This window comes from Galleria mellonella, unplaced genomic scaffold (genome assembly GCF_026898425.1).
Source record: "Galleria mellonella isolate WM207_F2 unplaced genomic scaffold, CSIRO_AGI_GalMel_v1 utg78, whole genome shotgun sequence".
NCBI lineage: Eukaryota > Metazoa > Arthropoda > Insecta > Lepidoptera > Pyralidae > Galleria > Galleria mellonella.
This window is the reverse complement of record NW_026442151.1, coordinates 4,788,118-4,804,291: the sequence shown is the minus strand read 5'-3', so window position 1 is coordinate 4,804,291 and position 16,174 is coordinate 4,788,118. Positions and strand designations below refer to the sequence as shown.

Sequence of the window (16,174 nt, the reverse complement as noted above, 5' to 3'; positions counted from 1 at the left end):
CCCTTAATTTTTGCGAGGAGTGTATATAAACAATGATTTCTTTACTTTATAGGCTGATTGCTTTCTAATAGGTATCTAGATGATGTACGTTGACCAAATAGGCGACGTGCTGAAGAAGGGCCAAATTAAAAGTACCCGTAACCGGCGAGCATGTATGAAAAGATTGATGAATGTGGAAGAAGCGAAAGAGGTTTGTTTGAATCGAAGCATTTGGCGTTCCATTGTTTCTGCCTACCCTAATGGGAGACAGGCATGACAGATATGTATGTATGTACTTTTCTCCGACAAACAGCGCTACTAGCAATCAACTAGTGTTAACAACCGCAGTTAGGCTTTTAGAGATGTTTAAGAGGGGCACTGCTGCCCATCCGTCTAGCATTAAGTTCTTTTAGTCGCCTCTAACGACAGCCACAGGAAAAGAAGGAGTTGGCCTATTCTATACCGGGACTACACGGTTTCTAATAATTTTCACTTAAATTATGTAAAAATTTAGTTAATAATGGGTCTAACAATAAAAATTTTACTGTGATATCATATTATTATTATAATTTTTAATTTTAGAAATAGGCTTAGAGAAATCGCGCCTCAAAATCGACTCTATTAGCATTAGCAACGATATAACTTGTTATATCGTTGCTAATAGAGTCGATTTTACCAGATTATGTTACTTGTAACATCATCTGTTTTTGTATTGAATATTTTCTCTTTCTCTTATTCTTCATAACAAAATGTATGGATGAAGTTAGTTTTCGATAAGTAATCCCAATATATATATATATATATATATATATATATATATATATATATATATATATATATATATATAATATTTATATATATATAATATTTATAATGAAATAGTATATATAATATGTTTAATCGAGTTGAGTTGTATTTCTAATAGTAAATATATTTTGTTTTATATCTATAAAATCGATTTAAAATATTTATTATTTCAAGATATATTATAATTTTTCAAAATTTATTGCACGAATATGGGTACATATATTAGATGAAAATATTTTTTACAAGTCCTTTATTCCACTTTCAACCTTATCGGCATGTACAATATAAAATTAATGTCAAATTGTTGTTTATTAAGAATTTGTAACAATAAAAATAATGTCAATAATAATATACACACATAATGAAACATAGTGAATAATCAAGGAGAGAACATAAGAGTTGTGTGCACTAGAAGCAGTGGTAATGCAACATCTGGACTATTAACCTTGGCACTTTATTCTTGACTCGAGATCGCCAAACAGGGCCTGAATGGTGTAAATACCTGTTTCATATTAAACCAGTTAACGGCACTAACAAAATTGCTAAACACGATCGCATCACGTGTGTTTTAAAATTGTAAATGGAAAATTTTAATAAAAGAAACATAACGGCAAATAAAAAATTACTAACTAGTGAGTTTTTATTGCGTAAATGGAACATACAAACGTAAATGTTTTAAGAATGTTTATAGTATTAACCCAGTAATTTTGCGTTCTTTTACAAAGCATAATTGCGTGAGAGTCGTTAGTATAATTTAAAAATGTTTTTCTGTCAATAAATTGCTTAGTAAATTAATTTTATTTTGTTTTGTTTTCCCGTTGTGCTTTATCAATTTATTGAAATACTGTACAATTAATGGACCCAAAATGAAACATCACACTTTATTAATATTGCAGTTGAATATTTATTTTTTATTATTTGAATATTCTAGATATGATATCCCCACTCTCTCGCACTGCATTATATTTAGTTCATAATTGGAACTGATAATTGTCACGTGACGCAATAAAATTAAGCTCATGCAATAACAAGGGAAAACAAAAACTATACTGAAACTAAATTAATTGGAATAATTGCGAAATATAAAATAAATATATATAATAAGACAAATATAGCATTGATGGCATAATTAATTTAAATCGAAAATAAAGTATTAAGCTTTTCAATGGCCTTTATCCTCATTGATCACCAGTGACAATAATATTTATTTATTTAATGACAAACAAAGTATCATATATTACAAATACATTGATTTGGATGTTACATTAAAATGTAGATATTGGATAAATCAGTACTTTTTTTGATGGGTGAAAATGGTATGGTAACCCCGCCTGCGCTAACGGAATACGCTGGCGGAGCACCAGTGAAGGGTGATAGATGAGAATGAAAACAGGCCAGTTAGCCCATCACGATGAATTCATCAGGAATTAACCATGATAGCTTCCAGGGGGAACCGCGAGGAGGTCGACCTGGTTGGGTATATTGCTAGCAATGGGATTCTCAGTTTCCATTTCTAACAATCCCTTTTGCCCCTGGATAAATCCGTACTACTCCGATATCTATATATTGGGTTTCTCTGGATATTGCTAGTGGAAAAAGACATCACTCATTTTTATTTTATATATTGAATAATCAATATATAAAGTATCTATTATTAGGCCAATATATAGATAATGTAACTATGTATTATATATTAACCATCCCTATTAAATTAGAAATTTAACTTAAGCAAAAATGTTTCTCAAGAAATTACTTATTCATTAAATGCCTTATTTGCTGCTTAAATTCTTGCGTTTGGTACAAATTTTTGGCTAAATCTGAAGAAGATAGATAGAAAATAATGTGAATATTTGTATTTGGTGTAATGCAATGTGTTTGGTACTCACTTCGATGGATTGCCTGTACTGCTCAATCATATTCTTACTGGCATCAAGCTCGGCTAGTTTCTTCACTACAACGTCCGCCACATTCTTTTCTGTTACATCTATCTTGTCTCTGGAAAGGTAATCTTATATTAGTGTATGTATTCCAACATATTTATCTATCCTCGTGAGAAGAAACTAGCTAACAATTAGTATTATTAACACAAGAATCTAAACCACGCTGTCTGACCAAATTGTCTTGATCAATAGATTCCATTCACGTTATTGAAATTTCTCTATTTTATGACCAAAGTAGTTTTATAAAACAAATCGAATACTAGGTAAGTAATTAATATTAAAGCTAGTTTTTTTTTTTTTTTAATTATAGCACAACATGTAAGCACACCATTCTGAGCGAACAGAGACGGTATAGTATTCATAATACGAACAACCTAAAAGAAAATTATTTACTCTAAACAGTTGGCTGCACTATGCTGTACTCACTTAGTAAGTTAGTAACGCTAGTAACGTTTTAACGCTACGTTTGAAGGATCCGAGGTTGTAGGTTGAAGGAAACACGTTTTGGTAAAGACAATTTCACATTAATTTACACATAGGTTTTCCCACCATACGGACGGCTCGTGTAGGAGGCATTGAGTGGAGCCAGTATGATACAAATGTAAGACACTTTATTTGATCGTGCCGACGAACAATGAATCTGCGGTGCGAGTAAAGGCGGCGATGATTGTGGCGGCTTCGCACAGCTTGGGTACCTCTGTCCCATTCGTGTTTCAACCGTCAAGCAGTTGTGTTTGCATGGCTGTGTTTCGGTTTGAAGGGTAGGATATGTCGTGAATTTACTGAGCACTGGCACAGAGGAATAACACCTGAGTCCTCAGGAATGACAACACATGGGGGGTATCATGGGCGAAACAGTATACTCTGTTATATCAATGGTACTGCTCATGTTTATAGGCGACGGTTATCAGTTTCCATCAGGTGGACCGTCAGCTTGTTTGCCATTCTAAGTTGTATAAAAATAAAATAGCGATCTTATAAATATGTAGCGGTTACTTGAGCGCGGCGACGAGCATCGAGTCCGAGGTGCAGGAGGAGGCGGCGGCGGCGGCCCGCAGCGCGCGCAGCAGCTGCGCGAAGTGGTCGTCGAGCGCGAGCACGCGGTCCAGCAGCGCGCCGCGCTCCGCGTCCTCGGCCTCGGAGCGCTGCCGCTGCACGATCGCCGCCGACAGCTGCTGCAGCGACTCGCGCTCCGACATGCACTCCGCGTCCTCTGCACACCGAAAGGAAATTATATAGTTTTCCATCTAGAAGTCTAGTAGTAGTTAATAATTGGCTTACAGTTAAAAGTTAATTAAGATTGTGTTCCACAAAAATACCGATGTCAATTGTAGCAAAACCAGCGATTTTGACTTAAAAATTAAACAGATTTTGACAAAATATCTATAGAACTAATCTACAAGTACATATATCCTTACAGACAAAAAAAAATTCTAAATCGATTTACACCTGATAAAGTGTAATTAGGTAACAAATAATACAAAATAAGTTGATTAATTATATATTATATAATTTTATCCGACAGAACCAAAGGGGCTACTATGAAATGTATTCCGAAATTTGGGAGCCGAACAAATGAAAAATTTGATGTTATAATTCCATAATACATACTATTTAAAAATGTTAAAATATAAATTCTTTGGATTTTTATGGATTTATGACGAACAAAATGTTAACCTCCGTTTACTGGGTCGATTTAGTTGTGAACAAAACATTTGTAAGTAAAACACAAAATTAGATTAAAAAATTTGGAACTCCATTTCATGGCAGACCCTCTGATCACAAATACAATACCTCTGTCCTCGTCGCAAGACTCTCGCTCGGGCGATAGTTCCTCACCGCTCCAGGCGCCACCAGCGCCCTCTGCACCCGACCACCACTCTTCCGCGTATTCTGCAACCGTGTCACGACATACGTTTAATATTCTTATACATAATGTTATCAAACAATCGATTAAAAAACTAGAATTTTTATTTTATTATTAAAAATAAGAATAAAATAAGATATGAATAAAATGTCAAATCTTACCGTTATGGTGAAGATAACACTCATTCTACCTACATTTCTATGAACGTATTTTAATCTAATAGAAAATGTGTGAACTGCTATAAAAATAATGCATTTTTGCGACGATACCGTAGCCAAATGTGAAAACTTCGAAACGTCTTAAATAACAATAGTAAATATTTTTTTAAGACGTAAACTTATATGATATTTTTATTGGATATTAATAGAAATTCGCCGTGTAGGTCCCAGCATAGAATGGACTACCCCTTCCTTTTCCGTGGGTGTCGTAAGAGGCGACTATGGGAGCATATGATGGAGGGATGGGCAGCAGTGTCCCTCTTAAAACATCTGTAAAAGCCTAACTGTATTTGCCAACCTACCTGCCATACGTGGCAACTATTAGTAAGGCTTCCCTTATGGGGAAGGCTTATGTTCAGCAGTGGACAGTCAACGGCTGAAATAATAATGAAAATACTACGGCGAGGATAAAAGCAGGCCAGTTGGTTATGAACTTATCAAGAATTAATCATGATGGTTTATAGGTGGGTTCGTATAACTATCCTGCTAGCAACAGAACCGTGTAAAACGTACCAGGATCTGTGACGAGGCAGGGCTCGGTCTCCGAGTCGAGCAGGTCAGCGGAGTTATCATCTGAAAGTCGCGAGCGGTCGTCGTCGTTGGGCACGTGGCCGGCAGCTGCGGCCGAGCAGGCGGCGGAGGGTGTTGCCTTCAAAGCTCGGGTGACGGCCGCTAGCAGACCACCGCGGGATTCGTCCTCGGGGGATAGTGCTTCGCCGCTGTCGCTGCGACTGTTTAAAAATAGAATTCACTCTGAATTATGAATTCGAAATTCAAATTGTTACTACACAATTAAATCAGTTAGATGCTGCAAAAATGTATCGTAGCAAAACTTAATGAGCATGACTTTACTATCAGGATATAAAAGAGAGCGAAAAACATGTAATTACTGTGTGGAAATAAACTTAATTTTTTGCGACGATATAATAAACGGGAATATTATAAGGATATCGTGACGGTAAAATCGTACAATATCGTAGTATATTATGATAAATTATAAGTGTGGCTTATTGCTTTACAGTTTCCATTTGTTATCATTAAAGACTTTGTATAAAAGTAGCTTGTAAGGGTGTATCAATTCTACTCGTATTTCTACTAAATTGTTTTTTGTCTGTTTTAATTTGACGCGGATGTCACAGTGTAATCTATAATATTCACGGTGCTGTGTACAACACGCAGCTGTAGCATATCTGCCAATAAGCAACGGTCACTACATTCTATCAGATGGTTGTTAGCCTCGTTTAGCATTGCGCATTTCATTGAAACCTTAGATTAAATACATAAAAATCAAGCCTCAAAAACGGCTCAACTTTTTGTCAGCTAAATCTGGTTGGATATGGCGTGAATTTACTGGGTACAGAGGAATAACACCTGAGTCCTCAGGAATGGCAACACATGGGGGGTATCATAGGCGAAACAGTATACTCGGTTATGTCCATGGCACTGTTCATGTCTATAGGCGTCGGTTACCACTTTCTATCAGGTGGGCCGTCAGCTTGTTTGCCATTCTAAGTTGTATAAAAAAAAACTCTGTTGTCCATGGCACTGCTCATGTCTATAGGCGACGGTTACCATTTTCCATCAGGTGGGCCGTTAGCTTGTTTGCCATTCTAAGTTGTATAAAAAAAAACTCTGTTGTTCATGGCACTGCTTATGTCTATAGGCGTCGGTTACCACTTTCCATCAAATGGGCCGTTAGCATGTTCGGCATTCTAAGTTGTATAAAAAAAATGTTTTATATAGAAATCACTCGTAACTATAATATAATCTTCACAAAACATTAATATGTTTTGTAAGGCATAGATAGATAGATAGCATAGATTTATTTTGTAAGGCACTTAAAATTGCCACTGTCCTTGAAGTAATATTTTGCACGCTAATGTTAGCAAAACATGTTAGAACTATACAAATCCTACAATGAACAACAAGTATGTTTTTGCAGTTACTATGTACACATGTTTGCAAATAATTTTTTCTCAAACATGCTTGGAAATTTGAGCATTATTTTGACAACCTTCTTCGAGATAAATCGAACTTGCGGTACTGGTCGAGCAGCGGCCGGCAATAGTTGTATGAAAATCCATATCTGTCGTGTTTAGCGGCCAAATAAATTACTATGTAAAATCATATTTGTCGTGTAATTTAAAAATGGAACGATCTTCTACTCCGCAACATGGCGATCAAAGAGGTAACTTATAAAAGGTTTAATTTAAATTTCGAACTGGCTTGCACATAGAAAGCTGTTTAGTGAAAAAAAATAATACTTTGGCGCGTAAAAAGCTATTGTTATTAGTTGTTCGTCAACTTCGTCATTGGTTTTAAATACTTTTGTATTTGACAAAATGAGTTCAAGTGAAGACAATGAGTGTAATGAAATTATTTTAACGCCACCTGAAATTCAAGAGGCAGCAAGAGCCGTAGTAGAAAACTTGTTGTCGCCAAAATCTAAAGAAAAATATTTGAAAATCTATGAAAATTTTGTTCAATGGAAGAATGAAAGAAAATCGAAATCCTTATCCGATAATGTTTCTCTGGCTTATTTCGGCGAACTCGCCAAGAAAGTGAAGCCTACAACGCTTTGGGTCATCTATTCAATGCTAAAATGCACAATTTTAATGAAACGTAACGTGAATTTGAATAATTTCCGCGCATTATTTGAGAAAAGTACTATACAAGCCTTGGCCGCAACTAGGCATTGATGGACTCACGTATGTATGCCTCGGGTTCCCCTCGGCCTACATTCACACGTTCGTCCATCAATGCCTCTCTTGTCAGCCGCTGCAGTAATGTACTATTTCTCAAACATGCTTGGAAATGTGAGCATTACTTTGACAATCTTCTTCGAGATAAATCAATATTGCCGTACTGGCCAAGATACATGCGTACAGCGGCCGGCAAAAGTTGTATGAAAATCCATATCTGTCGTGTTTTGCGGTCAGATAAATTACTATGTAAACTCATATCTGTCCTGTAATTTAAAAATGGAATGACCTTTTACTTCGAAACATGGCTACCAAGGAGGTAACTAATAAAAGGTTTTTATTAAATTTCGAACTGGCTTGCAAATAGAAAGCTGTTTATTAAAAAAAAAAAACAAAGGAACATTATGGCGTGTGAAAAATTATTATTGTTCATTATTCGTCATTGTACTTAAAAAGTAAAATTGTGTTTTTGATTTCCGCGGATTGTTTGAGAAAAGTACTATACAAGCCTTGGCCACAACTAGGCATTGATGGACTCACGTATGTGTGCCTCGGCTATGCCTTGGCCCACATTTGCACGTTCGTCCATCAATGCCTCAGTTGCTGGCCGCTGCAGTAATGTACTATATCTTTATCTTTATTTATTTATTATCACGCAAATTTGTATGAAAAAGTTGAGCCGCTTTTGTGGAAGCATTATGTACGGAACCACTATGTGTACGCGACTATTTATTATCACGCAATATTATATAGATAAAGTTGTGCCGGAGCCAGTGTGTGTAGGCGTCGTGTGTGGTGTATGTGGTGTGGTGCGGCGCACCTGTAGGCGTCGTTGTGGTAGACGGTGGGGTGCAGCGCGTGCGGCGGCAGGCGGTAGGCGGCGCACAGCGCGGCGGTGAGCGCGCGCAGGCGGCGCGCCATGCCGTGCAGCGCGCGCAGCGCGGCGGCCTCGCCCGCGCCGCCCGCGCCCGCGCGCCGCGCCGCCGCCGCCGCCAGCGCCTCCTGCCGCCGCTGCTCGCACACGCGCACCAGCTGCCGGCACTCCGTGCGGCTGCGGCGCACACACGCACACTTCATCGTATTTATTTATTCATTACTACAAATATCTCTACATGGCGGACTTAATGCTTAAAGCATTCTCTCCCAGTCGACCGTAGGCAAGTGGCAGAATACTCGAATGCGGTTCTACTAATTATTGATACACATACATATTAAAATTACATATATAAACGAATAAATATATATGAATAACAAATATACTTACACATATATGATATATACTATATTATACACGAATTTAGGAATAATATAAAGCACTTACTGCTCGGATAAATGATAATCGTACTATCTAACCACTATCTATATACGTTTTTTTTTTTTGGTGAATGAAAATGGAATAGTCAGGGTTACCAGAATTCCATATGTCGAATAAGTGTCTCAAACTAAATATTTTTGTCTAATTTTATATAAGCAACATACCTGTAACCAGTACATTGCAATAGTTGTTCAGTATTGGAAAATAATCTCAAACTATATAATTTAAGCCACAGTTTCTCGGGGGAAAGGATTCTTAGCAATGGAGAACAGCGACCCCTTATTAGTTGTTACTTATAAGGACTTTACATGGTATGTTTATCATGTCAAATTTTTTTTGATGGATGAAAATGGTATGGTAACCTCGCCTGCACTAACGGGATACGCTGGCGGAGCACCAGTGAAGGGTGATCGATGAGAATGAAAACAGGCCAGTTAGCCCATCATGATGAATTCATCAGGAATTAACCATGATAGTTTCCAGGGGGAACCGCGAGGAGGTCGACCTAGTTGGGTAATATCCCATTGCTAGTAATGGGATATATTATTTACCTATTTTTAGTCTCCATTACTAACGATCTCTTTCCCCCATATCTATATACTCTATGATTTATTTATTTAATTATTTATTGTACACACCAGTTATAAGAATATGACAGAGGTAATTAAATATACAAAGGCAAGCTTAACTCTAATAAAGTTTTCTTCCAGCAACACCCAAACTGGAAAGGAACATCAATGTCAGTGCGTAGAGCGGTGTACAGTATTGTGACAATTTTTAAGCAAACTAGACAAAATTAAAATAATAACATTATATATATGTAGATGTATTACATGTATATAATACATTATATACATATATATAATAATGATGCCCTTCAAATATCTATGATTTAGATTACTAGAAGGTGACTGTACAAAAGTCGTTTGCTTGGACACCACTGTCCCATTCATGTTTCTAGCGTTAAACAGTTGTGTTTATGATGATGAAATGATGACCCCGCCTGTACTATCGGTATACACTGGCAGGGCACCAGTGAATGATGATTGGTGAAGATGAAAAGGCAGGTCAGTTAGCTCATCATGACAAATTCAACAATAAATTAGTCACAAAGATTCCTCTGGGAATATTAATAACAATGGGGACTAACCTCCCCATTACTAACAATCCCTTCCCCCTGGTTTGAAAGGTGGGATGTGGCAGTGAATTTACAGGGTATAGAGGAATAACACCTGAATCCTCAGGAATAGCAATGCATGGGGGGTATCATGAGCGAAGCAATATATTCTTTTATGTACATGCTACTGCTCATGTGTATACGCGACGGTTACCACTTTCCATTAGGTGAGCCGTTCGCTTGTTTGCCATTCTAAGTTGCAGGGATTGTGTGGTAGTTGGGTCCACTAGTGGGCACTGGTCGATAGTGGTGGGAGGCACACCTCTTGTCGCGGTCGAGCGTGGCGCGCGCGAGCTCGGCCTCGGTATCACGCAGCGAGTCGCTGAGCGCGCTGGTCTCGGCGGCGAGGAAGTCCTGCATCTCCTCGGCCTCGGCCAGCCGCGCCTCCAGCGACCGCGCCGTCTCGCGAGCCATACGCGCCTCCTGCCGTCCGAATGAAACCTCTTTATTAGTTTCTTTAAAATTACTATTTTTAAATACTTTTTGTTAGTAACCGTTTGAGTGCCGACGAGCGCCATCGCGCTCGTGAGCATTGTAACTAAAAGTGCCACGGACGCCATAGCGTTCGTGAAATCAGCTGCTGTTTAGCTCGCTGTAGAAAAATTATTAAAATTGGATAATTTTTGGAGGAGATACAGTTTTTTTAGAACAACAATCTTTTAAGTGTATTTCATATATGTAAACAAGTTCAAAATGTGCATATACAAAATATTAATAAAATAAAGCTTGATGGATCAACAATCTGAAGTCCAATGATCCGGATAATCGACAGCAGATAAAAGTCCATGGTGTCCACATAACCAAACAATGTAATAAATCAGAACATTATGAATTTATATTTCGAATAGCGTTTCCATATGTTTTTTTCTTATATTTTCCTCCTAACCAAAGGCTAACATTAATAATTAATTAATTGAACAGTAAAACGATTAAAATGAATAACAATAGTAAAATAATAGATTGCGTGTTTATTTCGAAGTTTAAATTATTGTTTTCGTGCGTAATTGGTTTTTAATTTGTACTATGTATGTATGTTATTAAAATTGAATTTGCAATAAATTTATTGACTACAAATAAAATAGGTTAGTTATAACAAAATGACGTAATTTGTCATAACAAATTTATTTAAGTCGACATTAGGATGTGGTATATATGTAGCTATAAATAATTACATTAATCAATAAGTACATAATGATTTTTATTCCTTACCGTGATTACACGTGTATTATTGGAATCGTTTCTAAACTGACATGCACTTAATTTTAAATTAACAATTTAGTGAAAGCATTTTTTCTCAAATCACCAAAAATTAAAGTAGTCTTAACTTATTCTATGTTAATATTATATAGAGGAAAGATTTGTTTGTAATCGATAAACTCAAAAATATTTGACCGATTTTAATACTACATTACTGCAGCGGCCAGCAACTGAGGCATTGATGGACGAACGTGCAAATGTGGGCTTAGGCGTGATACGTGAGTCCATTAATGCCTAGTTATGGCCAAGGCTTGTATAGTACTTTTCTCAAACAATGCACGGAAATCAAAAACACAACTTTACTTTTTAAGTTCAATGACGAATAATGAACAATAATAATTTTTCACGCGCCATAATGTTCCTTTGTTTTTTTTTTCAATAAACAGCTTTCTATTTGCAAACCAGTTCGAAATTTAAATAAAACCTTTTATTAGTTACCTCCTTAGGTAGCCATGTTTCGAAGTATAAGGTCATTCCATTTTTAAATTACAGGACAGATATGAGTTTACATAGTAATTTATCTGACCGCAAAACACGACAGATATGGATTTGCATACAACTTTTACCGGCCGCTGCCCGCATATATCTAGCCAGTATGGCAATTTTGATTTATCTCAAAGAAGATTGTCAAAATAATGCTCACATTTCCAAGCATGTTTGCGAAATGTATTTCTGAGCGGCTTCTAATATCTTTGGCAGGCTACTACTAAATCATCATTATCATATCAGTCCACATGTGTGTGTGGTTTCGATCAGCGTACTAACGTGGTGCAGCGCGTCGCAGCGCGCGCGCAGTGCGTCGCCGTCGGCGCGCTGGCGCGCGGCCAGCTCGCGCGCCGCCCGCAGCTGCTCCTCCAGCGCGCGCAGGCACGCGTCCGCGCCCGCCTCCGCGCCTAACATCCACCACGAGTCGTTTAGAACACAGCTTACAAACCAATCTATACGGCTTTATTAATTTTAAAACTTATGCCCATTTTTATCCGATATCTACAATTATCGGAAATGACAAAAGCAATATAGATATATAAATATATGACATTAGACTAAATTCAACGACAAAATCGTAGATATAATAAAAAAAAAAAAAAATATGAATTTTGTTTATTACTTATTTACTCATTTAATTCAACAATCTCAATGTATGTTTTATACAGTGCGATAACGCTGAACACTAAGGAAAATATTTTAATCTAAACCTTAGAATAATTACATTTACCTTATAGCAAAATATAGCATATTATTTTGCATTTGTATTGTCAAGGCATAGTTTGTAATGGGGAGATCGGTCCTCATTGCTAGCAATATACTCAGGAGAAGGAACAGGGATTGTTAGTAATGAGATCGAACAAACCTATTACTTGCAATATACCCTAACAGGTCGACCTCCATGCGGTTTTCCCTGGAAATCATCATGATTAATTTTTAATGAATTCATCACGATGGGCCAACTGACCTGCTTCATCTTCACCTATCATCCCTAATTGGTGCCCCACCAACGTATCCCGATAGCGAAGGCGAGGTTACCATTCCATTTTCATCCATAAAAACAAATGTATTCCGGACGACCTTCACGCAGTTCAGTGGTAACCGTCATGGTTAATTGCCGCCATTTATATACCGTTAGCATAATAAGCGGGGGCGCCATTTCATTTTCATCGATTTAGATTTACTAAAATCAGAGTCGCTAGTCCCCATTACATTAAACAAAGTACTACTGACCGGCGCCGGCGAGCTCGAGCAGCCGCTGGGTGTTCCGCTCGAGGTCGGCCATGGCTGCGAGGCGCGCGGCGCGCTCGGCCGCCAGCTGCGACTCGGCGTGCAGCCGCCGCTCACGCTCCGCCGCCGCCGCCGCCTCGGCCGCCGCCGCTGCGTTCGCCAGCCGCTGGCACTCCGCGTCGCGGGCACTCGCTTGCACACCACGGTGGCAGCGGCTTACCTCCACTCGTCTGCCAATTGACAATCAAACTAGGTTGACTACAAAATATTCTATTATACACTTTAGGTCCATTGACATTTATATCGTTTATAAGTGTAAAGATCTTTAAACAAACATTACATTTGACGACTGCGGACTATAATATCATAATGTGGATTTCATTTACTTATGGAAATATATTCGTACACAAACAAAACATGAAGGGAATAATAATCGCTCGACCACGATTCCGAGTTCAACGGTACGTGGCACTGAAAGCACGGCAGCATCTATGAATTGTCCTCGAGACCGAGCTTTTATGACAAGCCGCACGCTGCTAAGGTCCAAACTAGTGTAAAAAGGAAGGCTTGCGGCTAAGAAGCTTTGTATCGAAGATTGTTGCATTGATGGAAATTTTATATACAAAGTGAAGCAAAATTTTATAAAAACTAATACCATGCAATAAGTAGCAATAATAACACAATACTAAATTAAGTATTGCAAACAAATTCTATTATGTAAAACTGTAAAAATTTGTTTAGATTATTGTTACTTAATCTGTTAAATGGCAGAACGGATTTGAATGAATAGCTTTAGACAACTATTTATTATAACATAGATATATATAACTTACGTTTCAATATTAGGCATAACACCCGATAACGCTGACTCCACATCGCTCCCCAGAAGTACTGTCTGACATGTTTTTTCAGCATATATTCGCACTCTTGTTTTTATTGTAGTACGGGAAGAAGAAGAACGCACTACTGTTGGTCTTCTAGATGAAGGCGGAGTACTTTCATGTTTAGGTGAGCCATCTGTTTCTGCGTCCCGCCGCCTACGCGGTAAAGTTCCATACTTGTCGGCAGCATTGCGCGTGGCACTTGCGTCGGTAGAATTAGTCGTCAATCGAGGCCCATTTGCCGGCCAGCGTTTTTCTTCACTAGGGGAATTAGGAGTTCTACATCGTGCAGTCGACGTCTTGGTGGGCTTCGCACGCAACGCGGGACTTTCGCGTATGAGGTTTGGCAAGTCACCGGTCGGACGGATTCGCGGTTTCGGTGTCAAGGGGCGGGGCTTCTCGGGTGGAGTTGGTTTCTCTCGACTTCTTGCGCGTTCACGAGTTGCTAAATTAGGACCGCGGGGTGCAGTAACAGGGCGTGGCGTTGACGTTCCAATAGGAGAGCTACGTTTAGGTTCCGTTACGGTTACATTGACACGACGACGAGGACGGGGCGGCGCTCCGGCTAGTGACGAGCTCTCGGAACCACATCCGGAACCACATGACACTACACTAGAAGCACATGATCGCGAGCCGCCACCGCTACTAAGCGCCCGTCCGCAACCCTCTACTCCACTGTCACTGCCCGCAGCGTTTAGAGCGAGTTCGTCCCCAGCCGGCAAACTATCCAAGTCACCTATTGACCGTACATCGTCGTTTACTTCACACGTTTCATGCTCACTGAAAGTTTCCTTCAAGTCTGTCACTGCGCCTTTACAATCCCCAAATCTATCCAGAACTACACCACTCTCCTCTCTGTTTAAACTTTGATCATTATCAAGTCCATTAGAAGTAACTGTAGATATAGATACTTCAACTTGGTCTGTTGCAACGTTAGGGGTATTTTCATTGGTCTCCAATTTATTCGATGGCGAGTCATGAACCTCACCGGCACACGTAGTAGTTTCCTCTGCCATTGCGTATGTCACATGTTCTGTAACATAAGAAACAATTGGTACCTGAGTAAAGGTTTAGCTAGAAATTATAATTGTTAGGTAGCAAACATTTAGTTCTATACAACAGTATTGTAGAATTACATTCAATGTTCATTGTGCTAGTGTTATGCTGCGAGACATCGTTGCCCCTAGGGAGGTTACTGCCTTTGTCTTTGATACTGCCATCAAAAGCTTTAAATCGTATAAATTATAATTTAAGAAAAATATGATTACAATTCTAAATTGTAATATACTAGTAAAATGTGTCTAAACGCAAAATTGTTTAAAATAATCAGAACAAGATATCGGAGAACAGAAGTGCCTGATGCTTTATTTTGCTAAAGAAACCTATTCACTGCAATTTATACAGTACTCATAGCAAAAAGCAAACCTGCGGAATGTTGAATAGTGAAACTAGTAACAATGAGCAAAACCTATCGACGTATTGCAATGAAACAGTGCTCCGTGAAGTGGAGACCGGCACAAAGCCTCGTTCCCAGGCGTATGACTGAGAGGCCCCCTGCAGTTGGCCTTGCGTTGGCTATTCATATCAGAAACAAACGTTTATCTTTTTGCATTACAATTAAATTACATTCCCATGTATCATACGTTATTGATAACATAAAGGAGTCAAATTATGATTATATTGTTTGATTGGAACAAAGGTTTGTGTTTACAATTTTCCCATTATCATTAATCACGCCATATTATCAGGTAACAACTGATAGATAAAATGGAATAGAAGTTGCATTCGATAAAGCTATCTCTACATAAAGAGGATTAATTATAAAGGGTATATCAACCTGAAGCCTATATATACATATAATTATGGATATGTTATATTGGTATATGAATTATTCTCAAGAAACGTAATTGAAACATGAGAGCAATAATTGAATCCTTCATTTTAAATGAATCACGTGACATACTCTCAATAGGCTACAAGTATGTATACCCTTTACCACAAACCCTATTAAGTTAATGTTGATTAAGTAAGTAAGATACAGGAAATTACAAACTCATTGATTGATAGAATACAGAACGCTCGGCAGGGATCCGCGGGGTCATCGCTCGGAAATTTGCTGGGGGCACATTATCCGATCTATTCGTATGTGGGTTTCGAACTATGAATAGCGATTACGAAGGCACACTACTTAATTTTGTCGAGGCGGTGCACTGCGACGCGCCGTCTGCGCACCCACTTCGTTGCGTATTAATCAAGTCTGTTTATTTTTACCGGCATTATAACGGTGCGGCATTAGCCGGCCATAAATTAAACAA

General features: G+C 38.3%; 1 protein-coding gene across 5 annotated transcripts in view; it reads right to left on the bottom strand.

Moving 5' to 3' along the window:
* LOC113517350 (uncharacterized) overlaps positions 1-16,174 on the bottom strand; it is a 70,701-nt gene that overhangs the window by 5,373 nt on the left and 49,154 nt on the right. For 3 of the 5 annotated variants that reach the window (XM_052901619.1, XM_052901620.1, XM_052901618.1), the window contains exons 2-10: positions 13,812-14,892; positions 12,982-13,208; positions 12,028-12,155; positions 10,268-10,428; positions 8,334-8,564; positions 5,325-5,542; positions 4,521-4,619; positions 3,723-3,939; positions 2,673-2,781 (exon numbers count right to left, since the gene is read on the bottom strand). In XM_052901619.1, the coding sequence (XP_052757579.1) occupies positions 2,673-2,781; positions 3,723-3,939; positions 4,521-4,619; positions 5,325-5,542; positions 8,334-8,564; positions 10,268-10,428; positions 12,028-12,155; positions 12,982-13,208; positions 13,812-14,875 (2,454 nt within the window). In that variant the 5' untranslated portion in view covers positions 14,876-14,892. Of the gene's footprint in view, positions 1-1,231; positions 1,289-2,672; positions 2,782-3,722; positions 3,940-4,520; positions 4,620-5,324; positions 5,543-8,333; positions 8,565-10,267; positions 10,429-12,027; positions 12,156-12,981; positions 13,209-13,811; positions 14,893-15,284; positions 15,441-16,174 lie in introns of those variants that run through there. The other 2 variants (XM_052901622.1, XM_052901621.1) reach the window with 2 other exon arrangements.